Raw genomic sequence first — 19629 nt, forward strand, 5'->3', positions numbered from 1 at the left:
TTGATTTCTATGGGAGCTGTCTACACCTAACACCCTAACATGTACCCCGAGTCTAAACACCACTAATTTGACCCCCCCTACACCGCCGCAACGAAATAAAGTTATTACCCCCTAAACCGCCGCTCCCGGAGCCCACCGCAAGCTACTCTATACATATTAACCCCTAAAACGCCACTCCCGGAGCCCACCACAACTATAATAAATGTATTAACCCCTAAACCGCCGCTCCCTGAACCCGCCGCAACCTATATTAAATGTATTAACCCCTATCCTGCCCCCCCTACACCGTCGCCACCTATAATAAATTTATTAACCCCTAATCTGTCCCCCCTACACTGTTGCCACCTATAATAAATTTATTAACCCCTAATCTGCCCCCCCTACACCGTCGCCACCTATAATAAATTTATTAACCCCTATCCTGCCCCCCACTATGCCGCCGCCACTGTCATAAAATTATTAACCCCTAAACCTAAGTCTAACCCTAACCCTAACGCCCCCCTAACTTAAATATTAATTAAATAAATCTAAATAAATTAACTCTTATTAAGTAAATGAATCCTATTTAAAACTAAATACTTACCTTTAAAATAAACCCTAATATAGCTACAATATAAATAATAATTATATTCTAGCTATCTTAGGATTTATTTTTATTTTACAGGTACCTTTCAATTTATTTTAACCATGTACAATAACTATTAAATAGTTATTAACTATTTAATAGCTTACCTAGCTAAAATAAAGAGAAATGTACCTGTGAAATAAATCCTAACCTAAGTTACAATTACACCTAACACTACACTATACTTTAATAAATTATTCCTATTTAAAAATAAATACTTACCTGTAAAATAAACCCTAAGATAGCTACAATATAATTAATAATTATATTATAGCTATCTTAGGATTTATATTTATTTTACAGGTAACTTTGTATTTATTTTAGCTAGTTAGAATAGTTATTAAATAGTTATTAACTATTTAATAACTACATAGCTAAAAGAAATACAAATATACCTGTAAAATAAATCCTAACTTAAGTTACAATTAAACCTAATACTACACTATCATTAAATTAATTAAATAAATTAACTACAAATAACTACAATTAAATACAATTACATAAACTAACTAAAGTACAAAAAATAAAAAAAGCTAAGTTACAAAAAATAAAAAAATAAGTTACAAACATGTTACAAATATTACAACAATTTTAAGCTACTTACACCTAATCTAAGCCCCCTAATAAAATAACAAACCCCCCCAAAATAAAAAAAATGCCCTACCCTATTCTAAATTAAATAAATTTCAAAGCTCTTTTACCTTACCAGCCCTTAAAAGGGCCATTTGTGGGGGCATGCCCCAAAGAAAACAGCTCTTTTGCCTGTAAAAGAAAAATACAACCCCCCAACATTAAAACCCACCACCCACATACCCCTAATCTAACCCAAACCCCCCTTACAAAAACCTAACACTAATCCCCTGAAGATCATCCTACCTTGAGTCGTCTTCACTCAGCCGAGCCACCGATGGAACTGAAGAGGACATCCGGAGCGGAAGAAGTTAATCCTCCAAGCGGCGCTGAAGAAATCTTCCATCCGATGAAGTCATCTTCCAAGCCGGGTCTTGAATCTTCCTTCCGCCGACGCGGAACCACCTTCTTTACCGACGGACTACGACGAATGATGGCTCCTTTAAGGGACGTCATCCAAGATGGCGTCCCCTCATTTCCGATTGGCTGATAGGATTCTATCAGCCAATCGGAATTAAGGTAGGAAAAATCCAATCAGATCGGAACAGCCAATAGAATGCGAGCTCAATCTGATTGGCTGATTCCATCAGCCAATCAGATTTTTCCTACCTTAATTCCGATTGGCTGATAGAATCCTATCAGCCAATCGGAATTGAGGGGACGCCATCTTGGATGACGTCCCTTAAAGGAGCCGTCATTCGTTGTAGTCCGTCGGTGAAGAAGGTGGTTCCGCGTCGGCGGAAGGAAGATTCAAGACCCGGCTTGGAAGATGACTTCATCGGATGGAAGATTTCTTCAGCGCCGCTTGGAGGATTAACTTCTTCCGCTCAGGATGTCCTCTTCAGTTCCATCGGTGGCTTGGCTGAGTGAAGACGACTCAAGGTAGGATGATCTTCAGGGGATTAGTGTTAGGTTTTTGTAAGGGGGGTTTGGGTTAGATTAGGGGTATGTGGGTGGTGGGTTTTAATGTTGGGGGGGTGTATTTTTCTTTTACAGGCAAAAGAGCTGTTTTCTTTGGGGCATGCCCCCACAAATGGCCCTTTTAAGGGCTGGTAAGGTAAAAGAGCTTTGAAATTTATTTAATTTAGAATAGGGTAGGGCATTTTTTTATTTTGGGGGGGTTTGTTATTTTATTAGGGGGCTTAGATTAGGAATAAGTAGCTTAAAATTGTTGTAATATTTGTAACATGTTTGTAACTTATTTTTTTATTTTTTGTAACTTAGCTTTTTTTATTTTTTGTACTTTAGTTAGTTTATGTAATTGTATTTAATTGTAGTTATTTGTAGTTAATTTATTTAATTAATTTAATGACAGTGTAGTATTAGGTTTAATTGTAACTTAAGTTAGGATTTATTTTACAGGTAATTTTGTATTTCTTTTAGCTATGTAGTTATTAAATAGTTAATAACTATTTAATAACTATTCTAACTAGCTAAAATAAATACAAAGTTACCTGTAAAATAAATATAAATCCTAAGATAGCTATAATATAATTATTAATTATATTGTAGCTATCTTAGGGTTTATTTTACAGGTAAGTATTTATTTTTAAATAGGAATAATTTATTAAAGTATAGTGTAGTGTTAGGTTTAATTGTAACTTAGGTTAGGATTTATTTCACAGGTACATTTCTCTTTATTTTAGCTAGGTAAGCTATTAAATAGTTAATAACTATTTAATAGTTATTGTACATGGTTAAAATAAATTGAAAGGTACCTGTAAAATAAAAATAAATCCTAAGATAGCTAGAATATAATTATTATTTATATTGTAGCTATATTAGGGTTTATTTTAAAGGTAAGTATTTAGTTTTAAATAGGATTCATTTACTTAATAAGAGTTAATTTATTTAGATTTATTTAATTAATATTTAAGTTAGGGGGGCGTTAGGGTTAGGGTTAGACTTAGGTTTAGGGGTTAATAATTTTATGACAGTGGCGGCGGCGTAGTGGGGGGCAGGATAGGGGTTAATAAATTTATTATAGGTGGCGACGGTGTAGGGGGGGCAGATTAGGGGTTAATAAATGTATTATAGGTGGCGACGGTGTAGGGGGGGCAGGATAGGGGTTAATAGGTTTAATATAGGTTGCGGCGGGTTCATGGAGCGGCGGTTTAGGGGTTAATACATTTATAAGAGTTGCGGCAGGGTCTAGGAGCGGCGGTTTAGGGGTTAATACATTTATAAGAGTTGCGGCGGGGTCTAGGAGCGGCGGTTTAGGGGTTAATACATTTATAAGAGTTGCGGCGGGGTCTAGGAGCGGCGGTTTAGGGGTTAGTAACTTTATTGAGTTGCGGGAGGCTCCGGGGGCACCGGTATAGGGGGTAGAACAGTGTAGTTTAGTGTGAGTGCTTAGTGACAGGCTAGCAATAAAGCTGGGAAAAAGCCGAAGGGCAGCGAGATCGGATGAGTGATAACTGTCACAGTCCGCTGCTCATCGCCCCGCGGCTTTTTGACAGCTTTATTTGATAACTTAGGCGTATTTTTTCAGGTCCGCGGCGGCAAAGGTAGGCGAGCTTAGGCGGGCGTATTGGGCCGGCGAAGCCAGAAAAGTAGACGGCTTGATAACTACCCCCCTATAACACTTTATTAAAAATAATTATTGCATAAATATGTTTTTTCATGTTTTCATCTACTTAACTGGCTCCAATGCACTGATATATATGTCTATATATATGTCTATATATGTATTTATGTAATAATTCTAATAATCATTCTAGCGTAAATCGTGTTTTCTTTCAACTCGTAATATTAGCGGTAAGCCAGATGAGGGCAAACATCCACAATAAACCCCTTATGGCTTGCGCTCCACTTGCAATCTCACCATAACTATCTGGCAATCTTCCTTCATATGATAATGGAGCACCATATGAATGCAGATGCCTGCAGTCCATGATGAGCAAGCCTGCAAGAGCTTTCTGAAAGGTTGGACGTAGATCTACATCATGCGGTACGATCGGCTATGTACTGTATGACGTATATCTTCATCTGATTGGTGCTGTTTAAAGTACTGATCGAAACCCTCAGAGCACTGCTAGTCCCAAAAGGAATATGCTTATGATCTAACCTTCAGCACTAGTCACATAACCTAGCTCTGCTGATTGGATCAGAAGCAGTTTCATAGCTTTGCATTCTATTGATGAAATTAAATTTTCTGAATAATTAGAGCATTTAATTTCATCACTATATGAGATAAAAATTTGCCTGTAAAATGTGCAGTAATTAAATAATGATACTTAGGCCTCTAGTTATCAAGCTGTCAACCGCAAATACGCTGGAATTCCGCAGCGTGTTTGTGGCGAGGCTGATTCGCCTTAGTTATCAACCCCTACTGCCCGGCAAAAGTAGAATCTAGTGAAGTAAGTCTGACACAGATCGATGCTTAAGTCACTACAGATGTTCCGAACGCAAGTTCGGCACAATCTGACTAATTTTGGTAGTTATTAAACTACTACCAGGTACGCTCGCCACTATTCCGAGCCAGCGTACCTGGATTTCAATCTGCCGTCCTGGAGGCGGCGGATCCCATAAGAATCAATGGGAGTCTGACCATAGCGAAAGCTCATGTTCGCTGCTGCCCGATATCCCATTGATTCCTATGGGAGATGTCTGCACCTAACACCCTAACATGTACCCCGAGTCTAAACACCCCTAATCTGCCCCCCCTATACCGCGCGCAACTAAATAAATGTATTACCCCCTAAACCGCCGCTCCCAGACACCACCGCAACTATAATAAACATGTTAACCCCTAAACCGCCACTCCCGGACCCCGCCGTCACCTACATTATACATATTAACCACTAATCTGCCGCCCCCTATAACGCCGCCACCTACATAAACTAATTAACCCCTAGCCTGCGGATCCCGGACCCCGCCGCAACTAAATAAATTCTTTAACCCCTAAACCGCCGCTACCAGACCCCGCCGCCACCTATATTAAACTTATTAACCCCTATCCTGCCCCCCCTATACCGCCACCACCTATATTAAAATTATTAACCCCTAAACCTAAGTCTAAACACTAACCCTAACCCCCCCCTAACTTAAATATTATTTTAATAAATCTAAATAAAAAATACTATTATTAACTAAATTATTCCTATTTAAAAATAAATACTTACCTGTAAAATAAACCCTAATATAGCTACAATATAACTAATAATTATATTGTAGCTATTTTAGGATTTATATTTATTTTACAGGCAACTTTGTATTTATTTTAACTAGGTAGAATAGTTATTAAATAGTTATAAAATAAATACAAAATTACCTGTAAAATAAATCCTAACCTAAGTTACAATTAAACCTAACACTGCACTATCAATAAATTAATTAAATAAACTACCTACAATTAAATGAAATAAACTAAACTATAGTACAAAAAAAACACTAAATTACAGAAAATAAAAAAGAATTAGAAGAAGTTTAAACTAATTACACCTAATCTAAGCCCCTAATAAAATAATAAAGCCCCCCAAAATAAAAAAAAGCCCTACCCTATTCTAAATTACCAAGCAACCAGCTCTTTTACCAGCCCTTAAAATGGCTTTTTGTGGGGCATTGCCCCGAAGTAATCAGCTCTTTTACCTGTAAAAAAATATACAACCACCCCCAACATTAAAACCCACCACCTACATACCCCTACTCTAACCCACCCAAACCCCCCTTAAATAAACCTAACACTAACCCCCTGAAGATCATCCTACCTTGAGCCGTCTTCACCCAGCCAGGCCGAAGTCTTCATCCGATGGGGCAGAAGAGGACATCCAGACCGCAGAAGTCTTCATCCTATCCGGGCAGAAGAGGACATCCATACCGGCAGAAGTCTTCATCCTATCCGGGCAGAAGAGGACATCCGGACCGGCAGACATCTTCATCCAAGCGGCATCTTCTATCTTCATCCATCGGACGAGGAGCGACTCCATCTTCAAGATCTCCGGCGCGGAACATCCTTCCTGGCTGACGGTCTAACGACGAATGACGGTTCCTTTAAATTACGTCATCCAAGATGGAGTCCCTCGAATTCCGATTGGCTGATAGAATCCTCATTGGATCAGCCAATCGGATTGAACTTCAATCTGATTGGCTGATTGAATCAGCCAATCAGATTTTTCCTACCTTAATTCCGATTGGCTGATAGAATCCTATCAGCCAATCGGAATTCGAGGGACGCCATCTTGGATGACGTCATTTAAAGGAACAGTCATTCGTCGTTAGTCCGTTGGCCAGGAAGGATGCTCCGTGCCGGAGGTCTTGAAGATGGAGTCGCTCCTCGTCGGATGGATGAAGATAGAAGATGCCACTTGGATGAAGATGTCTGCCGGTCCGGATGTCCTCTTCTGCCCGGATAGGATGAAGACTTCTGCTGGTCTGGATGTCCTCTTCTGCCCCATCGGATGAAGACTTCGGCCCGGCTGGGTGATCTTCAGGGGGTTAGTGTTAGGTTTATTTAAGGGGGGTTTGGGTGGGTTAGAGTAGGGGTATGTGGGTGGTGGGTTTTAATGTTGGGGGGGTTGTATTTTTTTTTACAGGTAAAAGAGCTGATTACTTTGGGGCAATGCCCCACAAAAAACCCTTTTAAGGGCTGGTAAAAGAGCTGGTTACTTGGTAATTTAGAATAGGGTAGGGCATTTTTTTTTATTTTGGGGGGCTTTATTATTAGATTAGGTGTAATTAGTTTAAACTTCTTGTAATTCTTTTTTATTTTCTGTAATTTAGTGTTTGGGTTTTTTTTGTACTATAGTTTAGTTTATTTAATTTAATTGTAGGTAATTGTAGGTAATTTATTTAATTAATTTAATGATAGTATATTGTTAGGTTTAATTGTAACTTAGGTTAGGATTTATTTTACAGGTAATTTTGTAAGTATTTTAACTAGGTAGTTATTTAATAGTTAATAACTATTAATAACTATTGTACCTAGTTAAAATAAATACAAAGTTGTCTGTAAAATAAATATAAATCCTAAAATAGCTACAATATAATTATTAGTTATATTGTAGCTATCTTAGGGTTTATTTTACAGGTAAGTATTTAGTTTTAAATAGGAATAATTTAGTTAATAATAGTTATTTATTAAGTTAGGGGGGTGTTAGTGTTAGACTTAGGTTAAGGGGTAAATAAGTTTAATATAGGTGGCGGCGGGGTCTGGGAGCGGCGGTTTAGGGGTTAAACATTTAATTTAGTTGCGGCGGGGTCCGGGAGCGGCGGTTTAGGGGTTAATGAGTTTAATGTAGGTGGCGGCGGTGTAGTGGGGGGCAGGATAGGGTTTAATAACTTTAATATAGGTGGCGGTGGGCTCCGGGTGCGGCGGTTTAGGGGTTAAACAATTATTTATTTACGGCGGGGTCCGGGATCCGCAGGATAGGGGTTAATAAGTTTAATATAGGTGGCGGCGGTGTAGTGGGGGGCAGGATAAGGGTTAATAGGTATAATGTAGGTGGCGGCGGGGTCCGGGAGCGGCTGTTTAGGGGTTAATACATTTATTATAGTTATGGCGGGGTCCAGGAGTGGCGGTTTAGGGGGTAATAACTTTATTTAGGTGCGGGGGGCTCCGGGAGCGGCGGTTTAGGGGGTAAAACAGTGTAGTTTAGTGTGGGTGCTTAGTGACAGGCTATCAGAAAAGCTACGAAGAAGCCGATGAGCAGCGAGATCGATGACTGTCAGTTAACAACAGTCCAATGCTCATCGCTCCGTACTTGGTGCGCGGCTTCTTGACAGCTTTTTTGATAACTTTGGAGAATGTATTCAGGTCCGCGGCGGCGATGGTAGGCGAGCTTAGGCGAGCGTATTGGGCTGGCGAATGCAGCTAAGTAGACGGCTTGATACCTAGGCCCCTTAATCTCCAACATATTCCTAGTGATTCAATTATAGGGCACAAATGTGTTGAGGTCACTGAAGATTAGAAAGAAAGAAAATAATAGAAAGCATAGCATAATTCTGTATTGTGAATGTGTCAAACACCAATAATATTCATATTCACACTTGCCAGAGCTGTTCTACCTCTATATTCTAGATATGTTCTGTAAGGAAATACCTCTAGATGTAAGGATCTCTTAAATGAAATACTTTAATTAAAACATATTGTTAAAATACATACGGCATTTAAAGGGACATGAAAACCATTTTGTTTCTTTCATGATTCAGATAGAGAATACATTTGTAATCAACTTTGTAATTTACTTTTATAATCAATTTTGTTTCATTATCTTGCTATTCTTTCTTGAAGAAGCAGCAATGCACTACTGGGTATGGTGTTTGTTGTGATATTATAATATATAATGCTCTCTTCCTAGTTTGTGCTCTGACTTGTAAATGTATATAATCGTTGCAAAGAAGCAGGGGCGGGGACAGTGTTGTTGAAGTGAGGAACCAGGAAATAAAGTGTGTAGTTAGTTGCTGTATAAATGGACTCTGTGTCAGATATATTTCTAAACCAACTGGATTTACAAACACTACATTTTGGCGACGAGGATTATGTTTGAACAGTGAGTAAGCTGCTGCAATACACACACAAGAATGGCTGCATGTAATGAATACAACTTCCCTGTGTTTGATTCTGATGCAGAACTAAGCTCAGTAGGCCCAAAATGGCTAAAATGGATTCAGAGATTTGAAAATTATCTTATTGCTTTGGATGTTACTGATGCAAACAGAAAAAAGGCTTTACTGCTTCATTTAGCTGGAGAAAAAGTGTATGACATTTATGATACCTTGTCTGCAACCACTGACTCATACAATGATGTTACAGATAAACTGACAACATATTTTCTCCCTAAAAAGAACACTCAGTATGAAATATACACATTCAGACAGGCAACACAACAGGGTGATGAACCTTTAGATGCATTTCAAACCAGGTTACGTTTACTAGCAAAGAATTGTGAATTTTCTAATGTTGAAAATGAGATTAAAGCACAGATAATACAAAGCTGCACTTCTTCAAAACTTAGGAAATATGCACTGAGACAATCTGAACTATCTTTAAAAGATTTGCTTGATTATGGCAGAACATTAGAAATTGCTAACAGGCAAGCTGCAAGCATAGAAAATAGATCTACTGAAGATCAGTTTATTACAAATAGAGTTCAAAAAGACAGTTCAACAGTACAGCCCACAAGAAAGAAAGAGACCTCATGTGTGTTATGCAGGAACTGTGGGGGTTTCTATCCACATAATGGGACTTGTCCTGCAAGGAATAAGCAATGCAGGGCATGTTGGAAATGTAATCACTTTGCAAAGCAATGTAGAACAAAACTGTATCAAATACCTCAATCACATACTGAGCCACATACATCAGAACAGTGGAAAGTAAATCTAGTCAGATCTCCTGATCAAAAAGGACAATATTCAAACAATGATGACAAATATGTATTTGTAGTAAACAACATGTGTAACCTAACTCAGCCACAAGTTGATGTACTCATTAATGACACTAAAATCACTGCATTGATTGATTCAGGATCTGCTGTCAATTTAGTGGGTGAATAAACATTTCACATGTTAAAACCACAACCACAGTTATTACAGAGTAAAATAAATATATATGCATATGGATCAACTAAACCCCTTAATGTCATTGGTAAATTTACAGCCACATGTGCATTTAAACACAACAAAACAGCAACTATGTTTTATGTTGTAAAGGGTCAAAATTCTTCTCTTCTGAGTTTTGAAACTTCATCCAGTTTGGGACTTATAAAGCTTATGAATGCAATTTCACCTAGAAAGGACACAGGATCTGTAGCAGATCGGTTAGTACAGCAGTATTCCCATTTGTTTAATGGCATTGGTAAATTGAAAGATTTTCAAGTACAGCTGCATATTAATCTACATATAAAACCTGTAATACAACCACATAGAAGAATTCCATTTCATCTAAGGCACAAGGTTGATGCTGAACTCAGGAACCTTGAAACACAAGGAATCAGAACCTAAGCCAATCACAAGAGGCATGCATATATGTGTGAAACCACCAATCATCAAATATCTCTAAGTTTCTGAGCCTATGTAGGAATACTTTTCAACAAAGGATACAAAGAGGTGCAAAATTAGTTAAAAGAGGTGAAATGAAAAGTTGTTTAAAATTGTGTCCACTACCTGAATCATAAAAGAAAAAACTTACGGCTAGACCACGAGTTCTGCGTTAGCCTTAAAAAGCAGCCTTGAGAGGTCCCAATGCTGCTTTTTAATGCCCGCTGGTATTACGAGTCTGGCAGGTACAGGTGTACCGCTCACTTTTCTTCCGCGACTCGAGGCTACCGCAAATCCCCTTACGTCAATTGAGTATCCTATCTTTTTAATGGGATTTACCTAACGCTGGTATTGCGAGTCTTGGAAGAAGTGAGCGGTAGAACCTCTGCTGTCAAGACTCCTACCGCATTTAAAAGTCAGTAGTTAAGAGTTTTATGGGCTAACGCCATTACATAAAACTCTTAACTAAAGTGCTAAAAAGTACACTAACACCCATAAACTACCGGATATCGCTGCCACTTTAATAAATGTATTAACCCCTAAACCGCCGCACTCCTGCCTCACAAACACTAGTTACATTTTATTAACCCCTAATCTGCTGTCCCTAACATCGCCAACACCTACCTACATTTATTAACCCCTAATCTGCCGCCCCCAACGTCGCCGCTACTATATTAAATGTATTAACCCCTAAACCTAAGTCTAACCCTAACCCCCCCCCCTAATTTAAATGTAATTAAAATAAATATAAATACAATTTCTATCATTAACTACATGCAATTTTAAACAACTTTCTAATTTACTTCTATTATCTAATTCTCTTCATTCTCTTGATATCCTTTGCTGAAAAGCATATCTAGATAGCATCAGTAGCTGCTGATTGGTTGCTGCACATAGATGCTTCGTGTGATTGGCTCACCCATGTGCATTACTATATCTTCAACAAAGGATATCTAAAGAATGAAGCAACTTAGATAATAGAAGTAAATTGGAATGTTGTTTAAAATTGTATTCTCTATCTGAATCATGACAGAAACATGTTGGGTTTAGTGTCCCTTTAAAAGCCAAATGTCCAGATTGTAAACATATCTACACCTGGCATGTGTCTGTTATATTGTAACACCTAGACTTGGATTACGATACTTCAACAAGTAAGTCGATTCTCTGTCCCTCCTGGTGACGTGCCCTCCTCCTCATTTCATCAATATAATGGCCCTCTAATCTGTATATTGCTACCCTTCACAGAACCTTTTGAATATGTTGCTTAATGAGATAAGAGCTTGTATGTGCATTAAAAAGGTACGGTAAACTCAAAAAATTTAATTGTGTTTATGAAAGAACACTATTTAATTTATCTGCATAAAAAAGTTACGTTAAAGATGTTTCTATAAATTTTAAAGCTAACAGGAAGTGCGTGTCCTTTTAAAACTTAGGCCCGCATTACAAGTTGTGCGGTTAACCCGCGCGCAATGGGGCCGTACCACTATTTCCATTGGGCCACTATTACAAGTCACTATAAAACTTTCTTTTCTCGTGTGGTATGGTGCGGTAAGCCGCATACCGCACAAAAACCAAGTTCCGACTTGGCGAGCTTGTGCATGTATTCACACATAGAGATCAATGGAGAAAAAATGTTGGAAAAAAACCTAACATCTGCAAATGCGAAGTCGCTATTGCATTTTTACATTCTTCATTGAAGTCTACGGAGAAAAGAAAGTTTTACAAAAAACCTAACACCCTAACATAAGCCCCTAGTCAAATAACCCCTAAACCACCGCCCCACATCGCCAGCACTAAATGAACCTATTAACCCCTAAACCACCGCCCAGACCACATCGCCAGCACTAAATAAACCTGTTATCCCCTAAACCGCCATCCCCCACACATTGCGACTACTAAAATAATCCTATTAACCTCTAAAACGCTGCCCCCCCATATCGCGACTACCTAAATTAAACTATTAAACCCTACACCTAACCCTAACCCCCTAACTTTAAATTAAAGTTATAATATACTAACTACCTTAAAATAAATAAAAACTTACCTGTGAAAAAAAATTATAAAAACTAAGCTTAAAGGGACACTGTACTCAAATTTTTTCTTTTGTGATTCAGATTGAGCATGCAATTTTAAGCAACTTTCTAATTTACTCCTATTATCAATTTTTCTTCGTTCTCTTGCTATCTTTATTTGAAAGAGAAGGCATCTAAGCTTTTTTTGGGTTCAGTACTCTGGACAGCAGTTTTTGATTGGTGGATGAATTTATCCACCAATCAGCAAGGACAACCCAGGTTGTTCACAAAAAATGTGCCAGCATCTAAACTTACATTCTTGCATTTCAAATAAAGATACCAAGAGAATGAAGAAAATTTGATAATAGGAGTAAATTAGAAAGTTGCTTAAAATTTCATGCTCAATCTGAATCACAAAAGAAAAAATTTGAGTACAGTGTCCCTTTAAACTAAAAATAAAACTAACATTACTTGTTTAAAAAAAAAAATAATACCAAAAATAAAAAACCTAATATTACAAAAAAACTCTAAAATTACACAAAATAAAAAAATAACATTATAGAAAATAACAAATGAAATTATCCAAAATAAAGAAATATTCCTTTTCTAATACCCCGCCGTTAAAAAAAAAAAATACCCAAAAATAAAATCTCTAATCTAATCTCTAAATAAACTACCAATAGCCCTTAAAAGGACCTTTTGTAGGGCATTGCCCTAAAGTTAACAGTTCTTTTGCAAATAAAAAAAACCAATTACTCCCTAACATTACAACCCCCCTTAAACCCCAAAATAAAAAAGAACTTTGCTAAAAAAAAAAAAAATCTACCCATTGCCCGGAAAGGGGCATTTGTATGGGCATTGCCCTTAAAAGGGCAATAAGCTCTTTTTAAGGCCATAATTTTTTTTTTAGAAAGCCATAATCTTAAAAAATAACAACCCAAAAAATAAAAAAAAACACCCCAAAATCGTTACTCACCATTGCTGAAGTCTGGTGAAACATCTTAATCCAGGTGGCTCCATCTTCGTCCATCGCGGGTCCATCTTCTATCTTCATGGCGGAGGCGGAGCGGTCGGCGGAGGCAGCCAATAGGAATGCAAGGGTACCCCCATATAAAAGAGGTATCTTGCATTCAATCTTCAGTGTGCGGTGGATGATCTCATGAAGAGGACCTCCATGTCACTGATGACCTCCATGGACCGCTCTGCCTCCGCCATGAAGATCAAAGATGGACCTATGATGGATGAAGATGGAGCCGTCTGGATGATGATGTTTCGCTAGACTTCAGCAATGGTGAGTACCAATTTTGGAGTTAGTGTTAGTTTTTTTTTAACTTAGGACTTTTTTTTATTTTTTATGGTCTTAAAAAGAGCCTATTGCCCTTTTAAGGGCTATGCCCATACAAATAATAATAGGTTTATTTAGTGTTGGCGATGTTAGGGCATGGTATTTTAGGGGTTTTAGGTTTATTTAGTGGTTGCGATGTGGGGGGACGGCGATTTAGGGATTAATAGGTTTATTTAGTTTAGTTGCGATGTGGGCAGATGGCGGTTTAGGGGTTATGTTTATTTCTTAGCTGTGATGCGGGCGGATGGTGGATTAGGGGTTAATTGTGTAGTTTATGGGTGTAAGTGAACTTTGCTACATATTTTTGATGTGTTTTGTGAAAATTTTTGTTTTGCAAAACAGATAACTACAGGTCTTTGAATGTGGAATGGATTGTTGCGGTAAAGGCCATAACAATCACGGTGAAGCCATACCGCGTGACTTGTAATATGAAGTAGCTGACAATTCCGCATGCAAATTTTTCAAGTGGCAAAGCCATACCCCAAAACTTGTAATCCGGCCCTTAAATCTTATGAGCTGAGTGACTACTTCCTGGTTAATAAGTAAAACTTTAATTATTTATTGGTGGACAGTAACACGCACTTAAGCATACTTTTATTTTTTCAACACAGTAGCATCCACTTTGCAAAAAAAAATGCCTTCTTTTAGATTCATAAAAAAATATATATATATATGATTTGTGTCCCTTTGAGTGCTAAGCCATTTCCCACCTGGGTGCTAAGCTGGATTTGAGGTTTTTTTATTTTTATTTTTTATTAAATATATACATTTTTTTTTCCCAGATCCCCAAGACTTTTACCGTTGGATGGGTCTTGGGGGTCTGTAGCTGCTTAGATGCCTGAGATACAGGCTTCTAAGCAGCATGCCCCCATTTCCCTATATTGTACATTGTAATTTTTAAATAAAGTTGCGCAGTGACATCATCACGTCATTGTGCGTGGCGTCACCACATGAAACATGAAACCCCGCCGATGCTTGTCACTATACAGTCCAGATCACCGGTGTAGGAGTCAGTGGGAGCCCCCATATTGCCAAGGTGGGTGAGTGCTAGCGACAACTCTGAGCCATCATCAGCACCTGACTGGGACAATTTGCGACAGCTCAGAGCCATCGTTAGCACTCAAATGGGTTAAATTAAGCAATTCTGAATACATGAATACGGTAACTTTTATATTTCTATGTCATATATATCTCAGTCATTACCATTTCTATGATTTGATTCCACAGATACATATTGCATTACTGTGTTTCAAAAGGATGGACAAAATACATATCATTTTAAGAATACTAAAAATAATCTCTACTTCGCAAACGACAACGGCAAATTTATTTTAAAGGTGAGTTCTGCTTAATCTATCTATTTATTGCAGTTGCATAATCTTTTAAAGGGATATGAAATCCAGAATGTTTCTTTAATGATTCAGAAATACCATGTGGTTTTTCACAGCTTTCTAATTTACTTTTCTTTCATGTTATTGGCAAGAGTCCATGACATAGTGACATATGGGATATACAATCCTACCAGGAGGGGCAAAGTTTCCCAAACCTCAAAACAGGGCCGGTGCTAGGATTTTTCGCCACACAGGCGAGGATACATTTTGCCTCCCCCCATTACATGCCATCCTAGTTAAAGGGATATGAAACCCAATTTCTTTAGAGCATGACATTTTAAGCATCTTTCTAATTAACTCCTATTATCAATTGTTCTTCGTTCTCTTGGTATCTGTATTTAAAAAGCAGGAATGTAAGCTTAGGAGCTGGCCCATTTTTGGTTCAGACATGGGTAGCGCTTGCTTATTGGTGGCTAAATTCAAATCAAACACTGGTTGTGCTGCATAGCAAATCAGACAGCGGTTGTGCTGCACAACAATTACTGTATATATGTATATATATATATATATATATATATATATATATATATATATATATATATATATATATATATATATATATATATATATTGGATTTTCAGCACTGGGGAAATAGAGAAATTTTACATTGAGAAAGTTAATGTCCAAACAAAAGAAGGAAAGTTATGGATTACTGTTGTGGGTGAAAATTCACACACACACACTCACTTACACACACACAAACTCACTTACACTCACACACACTTACGCTCACTTACACACACACACACACACACACACACACACACTCACACTTACACACACATGTTCATAAACATATTTAGAGAAAGGCACTAGGACCATGTTACTTTAGAAGAAGGTACAACAACTTACTTTCAGCAGCAATCATGTTTGGATGCCATCGTTTGACCCTGCTTTTCAGACAGGTCCCGGGTCCCTGACTGACGATCTGTGTCTGAACTGCTTCAGTGATCACAGACAGTGAAGGCAGCTTGCACGCAGAAACTGCTCTTAGTGTTTCAACTTTAAACACTGGGAGCAGTTGCTGCGTGCTGCAGGACACAGGAGTTTTAAAGCTGACTTCGTTTTAGTTTTTTGTTTGCAGTGTAGCTCCTAATAGCACATGCACAGATTCCCCTTACTAAACTCTGCAGAAAATCAGCAGGTTTAGTTCAGACTCAGCAGACACTTTTGCAAGGGTCAAACAAACTCACATAGTGACGACTATGGTGGTCAATCAATTAAAGAATTATATTATTATATTACAATACCCCTTTAATACACTTTGGAACCATGACAAATCAAGATTTAGATTTAAATTAACCACAAACCTAATCTTCTAAACTGTCTTACGGAACTTTTTTATTATCGGTTATTTGTAGAGCACCAAATATTTATTAGCTTTGCCAACTTAATATATTGTAGGAAACTCCCTGAAGATTAAACCCAGAAACAGCTTCCTAATGGTTAACATGCTAGTAAAATTTGCATGTTTAGAATAAAAAAGTAAAAGCTCATCATAAATGCAGACAAGCAATAATTTCTCCACTATCTGTTTCCTCTGGCACATGTCTAATTGCAGGCTGTTTGAAGGCGGCAGTAAACAAATTTGCAGAGTCTGATTTCTACAATGTAAACTCAGATCAATGGAACTCAATAGTCACTCAATGATGTGTGTCAGTCAGATTATCATTTTACCCACCTGGTCTGGACAACAACTACACGGGCTGGCATCCTCAGAGACACACTGCTCACAGACTTCAGTCCTGAATCCTAGATGATACAATTGTGTTTGCCGAAATTGTCGCTTAAAAACTTGCAAATGAGTCATGTGACTGCACTGACTGTGCAGGTATTGAGGGAAATTGTGGTCACATTATGACCAAGTGGTAAGGAGGGCGCCATAAGATAAAACAATTTAAAAAAAAAACAAAAAAAACAACAACAATCCAGCAGCCTCTAAAATCGGTCGCACATAAGTGATTTTTCACTCTGACTTTGACTCACGCAGCATCATCAATGCCGGCAGTCAGGCATATCCGGCGCCCCCCTGCTGAGGGCACCCTGAGATCTTATGTAAGGAAAGCTTATTTATATTCTGGCTATATTCTCAGGTCTGCCATTTCTATGGCTGATGTTGAGGCTGCATCAAACTTTTGGTTGGATAGCTTAGCGCAACAGGAAACAGATCCTGATTTGTCTAGCATTGTTCGTTTGCTTCAACATGCTAATCATTTTATCTGTGATGCTATTTTTTATATCATCAAAATTGATGTTAAATCTATGTCTTTAGCTATTTTAGCTAGAAGAACTTTAAGGCTCAAATCTTGGAATGCTGACATGGTATCTAAGTCTAGATTACTATCTCTCTCTTTCCAAGGTAACAAGTTTTCTATCCAAAGGGGAGGAGAGTCCACAGCTTCATTCATTATCTTCTGGGGATTAAGAACCTGGCCACCAGAAGGAGGAAAAGACACCCCAGCCAAAGGCTTAAATACCTCCCCCACTCCCCTCATCCCCCAGTCATTCTTTGCCTTTCGTCACAGGAGGTGGCAGAGAGGTGCCGGAAAATCAGATCTACCCTTCGCTATGGGTCAGGAGTTTAAGTAGCCCTTCAAGCTTCTCGGTTGAGGGCCTGGGTGAAAGTTAGAGTCCGGAAATGCAGAGGGAGCTTCCCTTTGTGACACCATCCCGACTCATATTAACAGCTCCTATAGCAATCGGCGTTGATGAGTTTCGCAGATTGCGTTCTTCTCTCACGTCCATGTCAGGAGCACAGCTATCACATGTAACACTTGAAGGGCCATGTTCCTGTTCCACGGTGTAGATTCTGTTAATATCGTTTCATTTTTATATAATGATAACACAGAAGAAAAGGCCACAGTGTGGCACCATTGTCTTTATATAATCAAGGGTTAATATTTCTATAAGGGGTTATTGAACAGGGGGGGTATGTACATGATGAGTTTATTATGTGATTACTATGTTATGTGCAAGGGCAGGGCTAGGGCATTTTTGTGGAACTAACAGGTTCTCTTCTGGGAGTTTTGCACTGGCTTTTATTTTGCGCGTTTTCTCCTCGGTAGGGGCAGTTCTGTGTAGACATCCTTGTGACCGGGTGGGGCCTCTTCACTTCCAGTCTGATCTGCGAAGGGGGAGACAAAGCGGTTTCTACAGTCTGGGTCATAGGAGGTGGTGAGTGCCCTGGCCATCGGTGGTTATAATGGTGCCTGTCTTATTTTTTTTTTTTTTATATTAGCTATGGAGGATTCTGACGTGTTAGAGGATACTCCCTCTTTAACTAAGTCCTATAACTGTGTTTATTGTAGGTTTTGGTAGACCAGCCTGCCCAACTGTGTTCCACATGCCTTGAGAAGGCTACGACTTACATAAGAGAATTTCTAGCACTACTGAGCCGTCCACCTCTGAAGGATCTCCGTCACATGAGGTGCGTTCCCCAATGGTGTCCCCTATCTCACATGCAGCACCCCAGGGTCCGACTGTTATGCCTTGTGGGGAGATGCTTAGCCGCCTGATTTCGTGGATCAGCTTGAAACGGCAGTCGCTAAGGTGATCCATGCTTTGCCGCGTTCTGCTAAGCGCAAGCGTAGAGCTTTTCATAGCGACCCGACCCTGGGTTGTCTCTGTCGGATGCCCCAGTAGGGTGGTACGATGACGAAGCCCCATCCGATGCTTTGAAGGGGCCCTTTTGGGGTCAGAGTCCGTGTCATCTAAACCTCTGGCAGCGGAGGAGCCCGGCTTTCGGTTTAAGATGGAGAATTTGCGTTTTTTATTAAAGCAAGTGCTTGCTACTTTAGGTTCCAGAACCCAAGCTTCCAGAAGAGCCCTCCATTCCTAAGTTGGATAAGGTTTATGAGGAAAGGGTGGGCTGCCAAACTTTCCCAGTTCCTGTCAAGATGGCAAACATTATAAAAGACGAGTGTGAGCATTTAGGTTCTTCCTTTTCCCCATCTTCTCACTTTAAAAAACTTTTCCCCGTCCCGGAGGCCCAGCTAGAGTTGTGGGGGACCATTCCCAAGGTGGATGGCGCCATCTCCATGCTCGCTAAGTGCACAATGATCCCTTTAGAGGATAGTTCTTTGTTCAAGGAGCCTATGGATAAAAATTTGGAAAACATGTTACGAAATATGTTTCAACACACAGGGTTTGTTTTTCAACCACAGCGGCAGTCACCACGGTTGCAGAAGCTGCGTCATATATCGGTGCAATGCCTTATTTTTACATGATTGACTGTGAACCCTCTTTCGAGGAGGTGCAGGAAAAGATTAGCGCCCTAAAGGTGGCCAATTCCTTCATTCGTGACGCTAATATGCAGATTAGCCGCCTGAATGCTAAGGTATCAGGTTTTTCAATTCTAGCACGCAGGGCTCTGTGGTTAAAATCGTGGTCGGTGGACATGACCTCTAAGACGATGCATCTGTCTTTGCCTTTTAAGGGCAATATCCTGTTCGGTCCAGGTCTAGAGTATCATATCCACAGTTAGGGGAGGCAAGGGTGCTTTCCTTCCTCAGGATAAGAAGTCAAAACCTAAGGGTGCTAATTTTCGTCCCTTTTGGGGGGATAAAGCGCATCGCCAACAACCTGCTGTGAAAGCGGACCAAACTAAGGGTCCCTGGAACCCTGCTCAAGCTTGGAACAAGTGTAAACAGC

The 19629-nt window shown here is 39.1% G+C and overlaps 1 protein-coding gene across 2 annotated transcripts in view; it reads left to right on the forward strand.

The window, feature by feature from the left end:
- LOC128663457 (uncharacterized) overlaps positions 1–19629 on the forward strand; it is a 260004-nt gene that overhangs the window by 178681 nt on the left and 61694 nt on the right. For both annotated transcript variants that reach the window (XM_053717792.1, XM_053717790.1), the window contains exon 6: positions 14816–14925. In XM_053717792.1, the coding sequence (XP_053573767.1) occupies positions 14816–14925 (110 nt within the window). The remainder of the gene's footprint in view (positions 1–14815; positions 14926–19629) is intronic.

This window comes from Bombina bombina, chromosome 6, assembly GCF_027579735.1.
Source record: "Bombina bombina isolate aBomBom1 chromosome 6, aBomBom1.pri, whole genome shotgun sequence".
Lineage (NCBI taxonomy): Eukaryota > Metazoa > Chordata > Amphibia > Anura > Bombinatoridae > Bombina > Bombina bombina.